Here is a 12,619-nt window from a genome sequence, read left to right on the forward strand (position 1 = left end):
CTACCACAACACTACGAAAACTATTTCAAAAAACAAACAAAGTATACCAAAAATATCTGTAAGGAGAGAAGGCTGTCGCAAAAATCTGTCGCAACAGGCCATTAGTCTACCATAAATATCTTCCCACCCTTTTACGTTTGCCGCTACACGCGCTAAAAACAAAAGTCTATCATCAAAGGGAAATTTCTCTACCAACTTAATCTACCGAATCGATTTCATGTACGTCCACCGATAAGTGTACCAACACTACAACTAAGTGTACCATCTACAGTGACCGATAAGTGTACCAAGACTACAACTAAGTGTACCAAAAATATCTGACGTACACCTTTAATCAGTCCACGTGTATAAATCTACCATCAAAGGATAGGTAGACTTAGTCCCAACTTCTAATGTTTTTTTTTTTTTCTAATGGCATTAGCCGTAATTACGTTTTTTCCCAACACTAGTTTCATGGGTAGTATAGGTACAATGGGTTAGTCTAGTAATAACAAACAATTGTATGTTACTTTTGTAATAAGGAAGCTTTTATGCAATATTCTAGTAACTCACCCTTTATTAAAAGTATAATATATAAAATATGATGTTAAAAAGATTTTGTAAAATATGATTTATAAAAAATATAGTGCACAAAATATGATGTTTTAAAAATATAATTTTAAAATATATTATATAAAAATATGATTTTTGGAAAAATCTGTCATAATATAAAATAAATATGTTGTCACTATATTTACATCTAATAAATCTATTATCAAACACCAGATTTTTAGAAACAATAAAAAAACTGTTATAACCTAAATAAATATGTCATAACATATGTTCTTCATGTAGGTTATTTTAGTAATTTTTTAAAAATATTAAAAAATTTTATCAAACGGTAGATTTTTGGTTAAATTAAAAAATTTGACGTAACCTAAAATAAATTTGTTGTTAGTATACGTTAAACTAGTAATTATTTTTCTGTAAAATATGTCACGTCACGTCAGATTTTTAAATAAATCTGAAATAACTGTAAAAATTGAATCTGCCAAACATTTTATCAAACTTGCCATATATTATATCTGAATTATTTAATCTAATACTTATATACTATCATGCTTATAATTTTCATTTTTATTTTTATTCTGTAAGATTAACTTTCTTCTAATTTCTTAAGTTTTATTGGGTTGCTCATAAACTCATTGCAATCATGTAGACATTTTCCTCCAATTTCTCATTCAAAACATTTTAGTGGTTAAGAAAACTATGTCACAAAATAATTTAGTGGTTATAGGAACTATGTCAAAGTAAAAGTAAAGGGACATAAAATATGTTTAATTTGTTCATAGAGACATTTTATAAGTGACGATAAAGAGCATAATTTAACAATTAAATAATTTGTGTATAAGAAGATATTTTTAGTGTTAAAAGATAGAGTAAAATTGTATGTGGATGCTAATAAGAATAATTTTTAACAGATTGTTTGCATGTAAAAATTTTGTGCATAAGTTGTGGAAGTTTTTGAATTTGGCAATAATAATATTCATAATAATTGTTATATTTGGAAGTTTTTGAATTTAGCTTTAAATTATTTTAATATTTGCTATATTAAATCTAAAATAGAAATTAGTGTATTAAGGTAAAAATGAATATGATTTTTTCTCTAACTAAAACTATTTATAATTAGAGCTCTCACAACCTGATAGAGATGAACGAGATGAACTCCAAGCTGCCTCGTCGTGTGGTAATTTGCCGGCACAAAGGGTGGCTCTTCATGGAAGCCAACAAAGCTGTTGACGTCGTCCGAGAGGAAGTCTCCAAGATATTCTTCGAGAATGTTGTCGGGCAAGCGGATAACCAAGACGCAGGTTCTCACGGAGAGTGAATATCTTGAATATTAACAAATATTACATATAATTAAGTATTTTCAACTAATTTGACCGATAAGATTTTGCATTTACGTAAGACCATCTCCAATGGTTTTCCTTATTTTTTCCTCTATAATAAAGGATCTCTATAATAGAGATGAGTTTTGATCTAATGATTTTCCCTATTTTTTTTCTCTAAAAAAGAATATTCTAAATAGATACTATTTTTATTTTACAATTAACACTTTTTTTTTATAAAAATGGCAAAGTCACATAAAAAAAATAGCAAACTAACCCATTTTACTTTAAATTTTGTAACATTTTCATTAAATTATTATTTTTATTTAAATTAAGCATTTATTATTACAATAAAGCTAACCCATTATTTTTATTTAAATTAAGCAATCATTTTCATAAAATTAACTTAGGCCACACTTATGAGTTTTAAAAAAGCTTAAGACAATTGTTAGGGGTTTAGGATTTTGGGGGTTAAAAGATACATGATTGTTTCGTGCAACGAGAAACAATATGAATTACATCTAGATGCCCTCTGAAGAGGAGATCATGATGGTGATACTAGTATTATATAAGATTTCAAAATCCCAATTATTACAATGCCAAATTTGGGATAGACGAAGAAGAAAATGTTGAAAACAAGAAAATACAAACATTCCAAACTGAATGAAAATTAAAAAAAAAAACGACTAAAGTTTAGAATTTGGCTTATAATAAGCATAAACAGCATAGAAACTCTGACATAATGTGAGAAGAAGCAGTATAACTGCAGCAGAGAAAGAAAAATATGCCCAAGGATTATTGAAGTACTTGTGTGTCAAGGTAGCCTTCAAAACATTCCACTTACGATTGTAATAACGGTTTACATCACCAGACAGTCGAGATAGATGACTATCTTTGGGATCAAAAACCACTTCTTGACACAGCCGGTTGAACAAATCAGCAACTTCCGAATCACTCCCAAGCCAATGCTCGATGATACCACAGTAGTGCAAGTAGCTAACATCTTCGTCAGAGTTTATTAGATTATCCATGAATATTATGTAGGATGTTATGTGGTTGCTCGATTCCATATGGCACTGCTCAAATGCTATAAGATTTGAGAAGAGAGACTTGGTACCTACAATAAACATGAGAGGGATTTTTATACAAACATATATGGGTAAAAGGAGAGAAAAAAGTAAGAAATAAAAGATGTTTTAGCTTACCATCATGGATTAGTAGTTTAGGTATTTCTAGATAACCACTTTTGAATTCAATATCCCAAAACCGGTCGGTTTTTCTTTTCCTAAACTTAACACCAGCTTCCCTTAGCTCCGTCACGCAATGTACAAGCTGTTGTTGTCGCTTGTCCACCACTCGCGTGTTCCTAGTTAATCTCTTTAGTAGAGATCTTGTATTCGGTGTAGGACTAGAATGGAGTAGACTTCGACGGAAAACATCTAGACAGTGCAACTCACCCTTGTCACCAAGTGTGTCCAAGGTTTTTTCCAGCCAGTTCATGAGTTTTGCCTGGTCCGGTTTGGTGAACGCCTCACCCGTTGGCATTAGTGGGTCAAAGAACTTAACGGCTACATGTGCCACTATACCGGTTTGGTTCTGTGTACCTAGCTGTAACTCTAATAACCGGTCGAGAACAAACAGAGGAAGTTGATTTTCCAGCATTATCATGTCACGTTGAATCGAATGCATCAATCCTCTCATCGCAAAAACCGGGTCGTTGCGTGCATATCTACTCAGCACAGAAAAAAAATAAAAATCAAAGAACCGAAATAAGACCGGTTTAGCAAATTGATTAGATAACCGGAATAAACCTGAAAATTTATTCACGCTTACCCGATTTCAGGAAAGCCTTCAACGGTTCCCCTGAAAAGCTCAAGAACAAAACAGCCATCAAGAACAAGCATTTCTGTGAACTCATTACTGCTCAAACTTATAGGACCTTCATAGCAAGCACGAGCCTTCTCTTCAAGCTCTCTCATGGCATTAGTATACATTTCGATGCGGTGCTTTAAACGTTTCAAGACCTTATTGACCGCACGCCACTTATGGCGCTCCATAGGCCGAAGACGCTTTTTACCATGGTGGTACGGACCAAGGGAAACGGTCTGAGGGAAATACGACTTCTTGTCGTTCTCTTGCAGGTAATGTGGAACTCTGTAGATGCATAGCTTTCCCCATATTGATGTGTCGTCGTCTCTATTTGCTTGCTCCAGCTTGTCTCTTATTGAGATCACCCAACTGTCTCCTGTGGTGTCTCCTGGCTTCTCTTCTATCACCTCCTTACCAGGCTCGGAATGAGTCTGTTTCTGGTTCTGCAAACTTTGGTCTTGATCCGGTCTGGTAATATCGTGTAAACCGTGGAGGTTCTGATCTTGAACCGGTTCCGAGTGTTTGTTTTTGGTTTGAAATTTTTGGCGGAGCTTGAGGCTGAGCAAGTACCAGGTCAACATGTCTTTGTTGATGAAAAGTGGTTGTCCATCGGAATGAACATTAACTAAAACCATTGTTTTTGCTGGTTGAAGTTTTTTTCAGGAGATTGAGAGCGAGAGCTGTAATAGCAAAATGTTAAATGTACAACGCTGTAACTAATTTAAAGTTGTGATTTTGGCCATAGGGTTTGCTTGTTTCCCTTTCCCTTTCCCAATATACAAAGTGAAAAGTCTTTTAAAAAGACTTCGTACGTTTATTAAAAGACTATCATAAATGCTTGTAGTATTTTCCATAAATCATAAATGAAATTCAAATACCCAACTACTCATAATAAAGACTATAATCTTGCTAAAAGACTCATATAATTGCTTGTAGTATAGTAGTCGTATATAACTATATCTATATTCAATGAATGAATTAGATAGTAGGTTTGCTGCACATGCCCATCTCAAAAAAAAAATTTAGTCCCTAGGTAAAACTAACAATTTTATTTTACCTCTTTTGTTCAAGGGTCATATTACATCAAAGTATGGCCATCTCGTTTCTATATCTCTCTTATGTTGTTTTTCTTCTTTATGTCTCTTTTTATCTTCATAAATCAGTTTTTTGGAAATGTTTTACAGTGCCGTAAGTATTTCGAAACCCATATGTTACACAATGCAAAAGTTATTTTTGGTTATAATCTGGTTTCCGGATCAAAGTCCGACTAGTCTGGAGGTGGCCCAACGACAACAAAGTTGTTCCAAGCGGAAATCCTTGGGACGGGGGAGGGATGAAGATTTTTACTTTACGTCTTCAGTCTTCTAGTCAACTATCACTAGATTTAGATATTTTAGAGAAAGGAAACGTGTCACTATCACTAGATTGAGATTTGAGATATTTTAATTCAAATAGATGGAAATATTAAATGCCAAACAAAACTTTGAGAAAATACAAGTATTGTAAATTGAATGAAAAAATAAGAAGCTAACATAATAGTATTCTTGAAGATTAAGAAGGTGGTTTATAGTAAGAATAAGCAGCAAAATAACTTTGAGATGACGTAAGAAGTAACAGCAAAAATGCAGCAAAGAAAGAGATATATCCCCAAGGACTATCGAAGTACTTCTCTTTCAAGGTCTTCTTCCAAACATTCCACTTCCTGTAGTACTTATTATGTTGAAGATAATAACGCTTAGCTGCAACCGACAGGTCAAATAAATGACTATCACTGATGTCAAAAATGGTATCTTGACCTATCCGGTTGAACAAATCGGCAACTTCAGTGTCGCTCTCTAACCAGTGTTCGATGATACCACAAGAACGTAAGTGACTAACATCTTCTGGAGAATCTATTAAATTGTCCATGAAAACTATGTAGGATGTTATGTCGTTGCTCGAGTCGATATGGTTTTGTTCGAAAGCTATGAGATTCAGGAAGAGAGACTTTGTACCTACAAAACACACGAAAAGGGGTGGTATAAGTATTGCAACCTTCAAGTTTCTGAAATGATGAAGTTGAAAAAAAAAGAGGTGCATTTCTTTCATAATTTGTCTAAATTTATATTCCGTTAGTGGCCTAGTCAACATTTCTACTCGATTTATAAACTAGTCAATAGCAATGGGCAATAGTACATTAATTGGTGACCTTTATGTACCTCTGCCACATTGATATTTTTGATAAAGGAACATTAAACCAATCTATATATGTATTTTATAGTAAGTTCCAAAACAATAAAAACATGTAATATGTAAGTGGTAACCTAGTGATTCAAATCCTATATGAATGCAGAATTACAAGGAGCGAGATAAATGAAAATACCATCGTGGATAAATAGTTTGGGTATCTCAAGATAACCATTAGAGAATTGAATATCCCAAAACCGGTCGCTTTGCCTCTTCCTGAACTCTAAACCACCATCCCTTAGTTCAGTGACGCAGTTTATCATTTGTTTTCTGCGCTTGTCCACCACGCGCAGACCCCCGTACACTCTCTTTTGTGGTAAGCTCCGTTTTGTTCTCGTTGACTGAAGCAGGCTTCGACGGAATGCATCTAGACAATGCAACCCACTCTTGTCGCCAAGTGAGTTCATGACGAATGGGTCAAAAGCTTTATCTGTAGCCAACGAGTACTCGAGATTTAACTGGTCGGTTTTGGTCAACGGTTCGTCTGTTGGCATAAGTGGTTCAAAGAACCGAACTGCTAATTGTGCCACTAAACCGGTTTGGTTCCGTGATCCGAGCTGTAGCTCTAATAACCGGTTTAGAACGAACAAAGGAAGTTGGTTTTCCAGCATTACCATGTCACGCTGTATCGAATGCATTGATGCCCGCATCGCGAAAACGGGATCGTTTCGATCATATCTATATAAAACAAAAACAAAATCAAAGTCAACGGTTTAGACGACAGGAGATCTGAAGTAGATCTGAAGTCAGAAGTTAAGCATAGAACTGAACCATGCTTACCCGAGTTCCAAGAATCCTTTATCTTTGTAGGCTCCTCTGAAGAGCTCAAGAACAAAACAACCATCAAGAACTAGCATTTTGATAAATTCGTTACTGTTTAAACTTATGAGACCTTCGTAGCAAGCACGAGCCCTTGTTTCGAGCTCTTTCATGGCGTTAATATACATTTCGATTCCTTGTTTTGTACGTTTCATGACCATATTGGCCGCCCGCCATTTGTGATGGTCCATGGGGAGGAGATGTTTACTGCCATGGTGGTACGGACCAAGCGAGACAGTTTGAGGGAAATAGGACTTCTTGTCGTTCTCTTGAAGATAGTGTGGAACTCTGTAGATACAGTGTTTATCCCAGCTTGTTATGGCGTCTTCTCTAAGTACTTGATCCATCTTTTCTTTGATCGTGATTACCCATTCTTCTCTAGGTTTCTGGTTTCGGGTTAGGAGTTCTTGGCGCAGCACGAGAGTGATCAAGTACCATACCAGCCTCTCTTTGTAGATCAACCTTCTTTTTCTACGATTTATTCTCTCTAATATAATATTCCCTAAAGGAAGACTGGACCTGAATGGGAGTGGTGGCGGTAGCAGCGGTGGTGATGGAAAAAGATTCTCCATTTTTGTACGTTGAAGCTTTTGTAGGAGATTTGAGAGTGAGAGAGAGAGAAAGAGAAAGTCAAAAGCAAATATGTAACAGCTGAGTTGAAGCTATGGATTAGTTTACATCATATTTAATTATTTATTATGGATCTGTTTGATCTGTGACTACTACCGTAGTTAAAATATTTAATCATACTTCTACAGTATGATATGTTAAACAATCTTTAAAATGCCTCGGCGGGCCCTGTTTTGTTAGAAAGTAAACAAATTTTTTTTTTTTTTGTGTTATTCAATTATTAAATTTAAAACTTTGACAAATCCAATAACACATGATTTGTGTTTGGATTTCCCAATATATTAAAATCCATTACCGATAGTTCTTCCTAAAGTTATAAGAAATTAGCTAATGTTAAAAACTTTTTTTCCAAGTATTAGCTAATATTTAAAATTTTATCTCGACTAAACTGACTGGACCTATGCGGAGCACAGGTTGGAGCCGCCTGGAAGGTCAAATTAAGTATGCAAATTAACTATTACAAATCCCATGGTTTTACTGGTTGAAGCTTTTTCCAGAGATTGAGAGCGAGAACGTAAGGGTGAAATGTCAAATGCTAGGTGTAACTAATTTAAAACTGTGATTTGGCCATGTGTTCGATTATTTTGGATCTGGATTCTGCAAAACTCTTATTTAAAGACTCTAATAAATGTTCGTAGTAGTTTTATAGTATATCTAACAGTAACGAGTGAGATTCCACCACCGAAACACTCTTATTAAAAGACTCATGAATGCTTGTAGTATGTATGTAGTCAACGAGTGAAATTACAAATTATTAAACAGAAGAAAAGGAAAAAAAAACTACACAACATGTTCGAAAACAAAATAACTCGTTAAAAACAAAGTATACAGTACTTTTTCGAGGTTTATTTATATCTATAAAACATGACAAGAGCATTCAGTATATAGATTTTTCGATGAGTATATGACATCTACAGCTAGGAAACGGAAACGGATACACGGAAGCGAAACATTTCAGAAACGGAAAACGATTTTTTCTAAAATTAAGAATTGGAAACGTTTTGAAAATGTATATATATATCTTAATATATATGTATATATATATCTTAATATATATGTATATATATATATAATAAAACACCAATCATAAAACCTATATCAAAAGGAATATTTGAAATAACACAAAATCAAAACAGAAATATTAAATAGTTGAATTAAAACACTAAAAGTATTATATATTTATATTATTATGAATATATATTTTCAAATTATTTTATTTATTAAGTTTCTATAAGCTAAAAAAAGTTTCCGTCAAGTTTTTAAAACAAAAATGGAGTTTCCATCATGTTTCCAAACAGAAATTTCTAGGAATCATGTTTTCGTGGCTTGCTTCCGTAATTCCACAAATTTCCGTTTCTGAAACGTTTCGAAAATGGCAAACGGATCTTAAAAAGAGTTTTCATGCAACATAGATCTACAGCATAAAAGTAAAGACAATAATACCATATTTGCTTATCAATTAGTAGTTTTTTTTTTATTTCCTCCGCTTTACTTCTCTTATTTTTCTTTTCTGACCAGACCACAAATTTAGTGATGACAAGATAAAAATATGAAAATGAAATCAGAACCAAAACTAGTCAGAGAAAGCAAATTAGTTCACCTACGACGATGGTAGTTTTGTTTCGGCGAAGATGGAAACCAATGTGAGTGTTCTCGATTTGACGGTTGCCAACCTTTATTTTGAGATATGTTATCTCGTCATAGTATATGTGTAGAGTTTTAGAATAACAATTTTCGCGAAACAAATATAAATCTCTAAAACAGCATTCTTTGTACCAAGTGAACTTGTCATTTTAGTATGTGACTTCTAATTTCTATATACAATAGTCTGTAACAATGAGGACATAGGTGTTAAATCAGAGTCCGAATCAAATAATTACAAAAATATCACTTTTATTTTGATAAGATGAATATACAAATATATTGTCACAAAAACCAAGCATTACAAAGTACAAACTGGAAAGAAAAAAAGAAAAAAAAAACAGAATAGTAACGAAGACTAAGAGGATGATGGGTTAAAATAATCATAAGCAGCAAAATAACTTTGAGAAAATGTAAGAATTAGTAGAATAATCGCAGCAAAGAAAGACAAATACGCCCAAGGGTTATCCAAGTACTTGTGTTTCAAGGTCCTTATCAACGAATTCAACTTCCTGGAGTAGTTCTGCTTATAACAACGATGAACCTCAATCAACAATTGAGATAGGTAAATATCTTTGGTGTCGAAAACAACTTCTTGACATAACTGGTTGAACATATCCGCGACTTCAGAATCACTTCCTAGTGAGTGCTCGATAATACCACGGCGATGCAAATAACTAATATCTTCGGGAGAGTCTATTAGATTGTCCATAAAAATTATGTAGGATGTTATATCATTGCTCGATTCGATGCATGTGGCACTGCTCGAAAGCTATGAGATTCAAGAAGAGGGATTTGGTACCTACAGAATAATTTACAGGGGGTGAAACTGTAAGTTTGAGAAGTAACCGGACGAAATTTATTTTATTTTTTATAAAATACATTCATCGTTTCATTTTTTAAATTTACTTTTGGCGTTGCTTTAATGACATAAATTTTTGTTTGACCATAGACATGAGAGAAGTTTATGTAACGTATAGTTCTTGACAAACAAAATACTAGTCTTTATACCTTAAAAAATCATGATGGAGTGCAATCAAAGAAGAAAGGCCATAAAGATAGTTGTATAAGTTAACATTGATAAAAAAATCAAAAATTTACCGTCATGGATAAGTCGACTAGGAATCTCTAGATAACCGTTGTTGAATTTAATATCCCAAAACCGATCGGTTTTATTTAGCTTGAACTTAAAACCGGCATCCCTTAGTTCGGTCACGGTAGGTATCACTCGTTGTAGGTGTTTGTCAGCCACGCGTGATGAGTTTGCTTTGCCTGGTGACCTTGGAAAGAGTAGACTTCGATGAAAAATATCAAGACAGTGTAGTTCGCCACTGGATACGCCTCTTGGTGGCGAGTTCTCGGCCAATGTCTCGGCCGTTGGCATTAGTGGAATGAAGAACCGAACCACTAATTCCACTAAACCAGTTTGGTTATGTGTACCAGGCTGTAGCTCCAATAACCGTTGGAGTACGAACCAAGGAAGTTGATTTTCCAGCATTATCATGTCACGTTGAATCGAATGCATCAATCCTCGAACCGCAAAAACTGGATCGTGACTATCGTATCTACATAACACCAAAATAATACAAATTAGTAGTTTATATAGATAAGCCGATGAAATCAGACCGGATTAGCAAAGTAACATAAGAAAAACAAGAAATTGAATCACGCTAACCCGAGTTTCAAGAATCCTTCAGCGACTCCTTGGAGGAGTTCGAGAACAAAACAGCCATCAAGAACAAGCATTTCTGTGAACTCGTTACTGTCCAAAACAATGGGACCTTCGTAGCAATCACGAGCCTTCTCCTCGAGCTCTGCCATGGCATCGATAAACGTTTCAATGCCTTGGTTCGTACGTTTCAAGACCATATTGACGGCACGCCATTTGTGGCACTCCATAGACCGCGTTTGCTGTACCCCATGGTGGTACGGACCAAGCGAGACTGTCTGAGGGAAATACGACTTCGTGTCGTTTCCATGCAGGTGACGTGGAACTTTGTATATAGAGTCATAGAGAGCTTGCCCCAGCTAGTTGTGTCATCTTCTCTATTTGCTTGCTCGAGCTTGTCTTTTATCGAGATCACCCAATCATGTCGTGTGGTCCCGCTCCCTTCGGCCATCTCCTTTACTCCAGGATCGGAACGAGTGTGTTGGTGGTTTTGTAGGTTTTCGTCTTGAGAGGGACTAATACTTTTAGGTAATACAAGGACTTCTTGATCTTGAGTAGCCAATTCGGATTCTTGGTTTTGTTTAAGGACTTTTTCAAGGTATATTCTCAACTTGTCGTACGATTTTCCTTTTTTGACATCATGCCAAGTAAGCCAAGGAATCGCTCGTGATGGTCGTGGCAGTGTTTCAGGTAGCGGTAGTGACGGTCGAAGTCGTTTTCGTCCTACTAGGCGAAATGGTCCTAGTTGTTGTGGTGGTGGTGGTGGTGGGGGCGGTGGTGGTGGCCGCGTTGGTGGTAATAGTTGTGGTCGTTCGTGGTCGTACTCGTAGTCTTCGTCTCCGTGGTATTGATGGTGGTGGTGGCGGCGGCGGCGGAAGGTTTTCCATTTTGTTGGTTAAAAGCTTCACCGAGAGGAAGCGAGTACTAATAGATACTTGGCTGAACCTCAACCAACGACGTAACTGATTTATATAGTGACAAATCTTGTTTTGTCAACGATTTAAAGCTACAAGCTGGCCATAATCTGTTATTATATTTTTTTGGAAGGAAAAATTTACTACAAAACACTTATAAAAGACTACGTTCTTATAAAATGACTCTCATCATTAATGATTGTATAAAACTTATATTTGACAATTGAGACTGACGAAGCGTAAACTTCAATTAACAAGTTCTTGTTATATACTAGATCGAAATATCCCACCATAAACTGTATACCAAGATATAAAAATATGGCAAGAGTATACTAATCTTATAGCATTGTCGAAAACTAAATTGCAATTATAATATGTCGTTGCTGATGAAAATTGGTTGACCATCAATATGAACACATGTGGTTGACCATCAATGACACATGAACAACTGTTTTTTGCTGGTTAAAGCTTTTGAAATGTCAAAGCAAATAAAAAGCTCTGATTTGGCCATGTGTGTTGCCTGTATTTTGAAGTTACAAAACTCTATTAGAAAAAGACTCAAATAAATGTTGTTGTTTATGCTCTTTTAGAAAAAGACTCAAGTAACTGTTGTTGTTGTTCAAGCACCCATACTCTCTCATCCAAACAAATGAATGCAAAATCATCTTTTTACCTTTTACTTATATGATTGTTCTTTTTTAGAAATAACAAGTTTATGTATTATTTTTCGAGATATTCAAAGGATCAACTATGAAACTGATATTATAAACAACCTTTTTGTTTTTTTGAACAGATCAACATGTGTATCGATTGATAACACAGAAGTGAAGAAGCACCTTACTATTATTACAAATCAAACTTTTTATTATTACACAGAAGTGTACAAAGAAGGTGAGACGATCTATCTTCACATTACATAGCAAAGTTGGTCTGGACTTTGCTTACCAGATGCTCTCCATAGACAGCTCTTTTGAAAACTTGGG

General features: G+C 34.9%; 4 protein-coding genes across 5 annotated transcripts in view; all 4 read right to left on the minus strand.

The window, feature by feature from the left end:
- On the minus strand, positions 2,402 to 4,492 carry LOC104711553 (UPF0481 protein At3g47200-like). Its single transcript, XM_010428258.2, has 3 exons — positions 3,702 to 4,492; positions 3,074 to 3,597; positions 2,402 to 2,985 (listed from the first exon to the last, which is right to left on the minus strand). Exons 1-3 carry the CDS (start codon positions 4,370 to 4,372, stop codon positions 2,555 to 2,557), a joined length of 1,626 nt encoding a protein of 541 aa, XP_010426560.1. The 5' UTR covers positions 4,373 to 4,492; the 3' UTR covers positions 2,402 to 2,554.
- LOC104711555 (UPF0481 protein At3g47200-like) lies at positions 5,229 to 7,421 on the minus strand. The gene is made up of 3 exons (XM_010428259.2): positions 6,744 to 7,421; positions 6,100 to 6,641; positions 5,229 to 5,731 (listed from the first exon to the last, which is right to left on the minus strand). Exons 1-3 carry the CDS (start codon positions 7,352 to 7,354, stop codon positions 5,289 to 5,291), a joined length of 1,596 nt encoding a protein of 531 aa, XP_010426561.1. The 5' UTR covers positions 7,355 to 7,421; the 3' UTR covers positions 5,229 to 5,288.
- Positions 9,412 to 11,609, minus strand: LOC104715498 (UPF0481 protein At3g47200). The gene is given in 6 exon segments (XM_010432899.2): positions 9,412 to 9,804; positions 9,806 to 9,855; positions 10,155 to 10,618; positions 10,729 to 11,060; positions 11,063 to 11,530; positions 11,532 to 11,609. Coding segments are annotated over 6 exon segments (1,785 nt in total).
- Positions 12,451 to 12,619, minus strand: part of LOC104711556 (probable 2-oxoglutarate-dependent dioxygenase At3g49630) — a 3,614-nt gene continuing 3,445 nt past the window's right edge. For both annotated transcript variants that reach the window (XM_019229280.1, XM_010428261.2), the window contains one exon: positions 12,451 to 12,581. In XM_019229280.1, the coding sequence (XP_019084825.1) occupies positions 12,549 to 12,581 (33 nt within the window). In that variant the 3' untranslated portion in view covers positions 12,451 to 12,548. The remainder of the gene's footprint in view (positions 12,582 to 12,619) is intronic.

The sequence above is a fragment of the Camelina sativa genome, chromosome 9 (assembly GCF_000633955.1).
Source record: "Camelina sativa cultivar DH55 chromosome 9, Cs, whole genome shotgun sequence".
Taxonomy (NCBI): domain Eukaryota; kingdom Viridiplantae; phylum Streptophyta; class Magnoliopsida; order Brassicales; family Brassicaceae; genus Camelina; species Camelina sativa.

Bases quoted from the DNA above. Each gene is read 5' to 3' on its own strand.
- LOC104711553 (XM_010428258.2), bottom strand. From the start codon at position 4,372: ATGGTTTTAGTTAATGTTCATTCCGATGGACAACCACTTTTCATCAAC. The intron at 3,598-3,701 runs GTAAGCGTGAAT...TGTGCTGAGTAG, and splicing joins GAAGGCTTTCCTGAAATCGG to ATATGCACGCAACGACCCGG. The intron at 2,986-3,073 runs GTAAGCTAAAAC...TGTTTATTGTAG, and splicing joins TAAACTACTAATCCATGATG to GTACCAAGTCTCTCTTCTCA.
- LOC104711555 (XM_010428259.2), bottom strand. From the start codon at position 7,354: ATGGAGAATCTTTTTCCATCACCACCGCTGCTACCGCCACCACTCCCA. The intron at 6,642-6,743 runs GTAAGCATGGTT...TGTTTTATATAG, and splicing joins AAAGGATTCTTGGAACTCGG to ATATGATCGAAACGATCCCG. The intron at 5,732-6,099 runs GTATTTTCATTT...TGTGTTTTGTAG, and splicing joins CAAACTATTTATCCACGATG to GTACAAAGTCTCTCTTCCTG.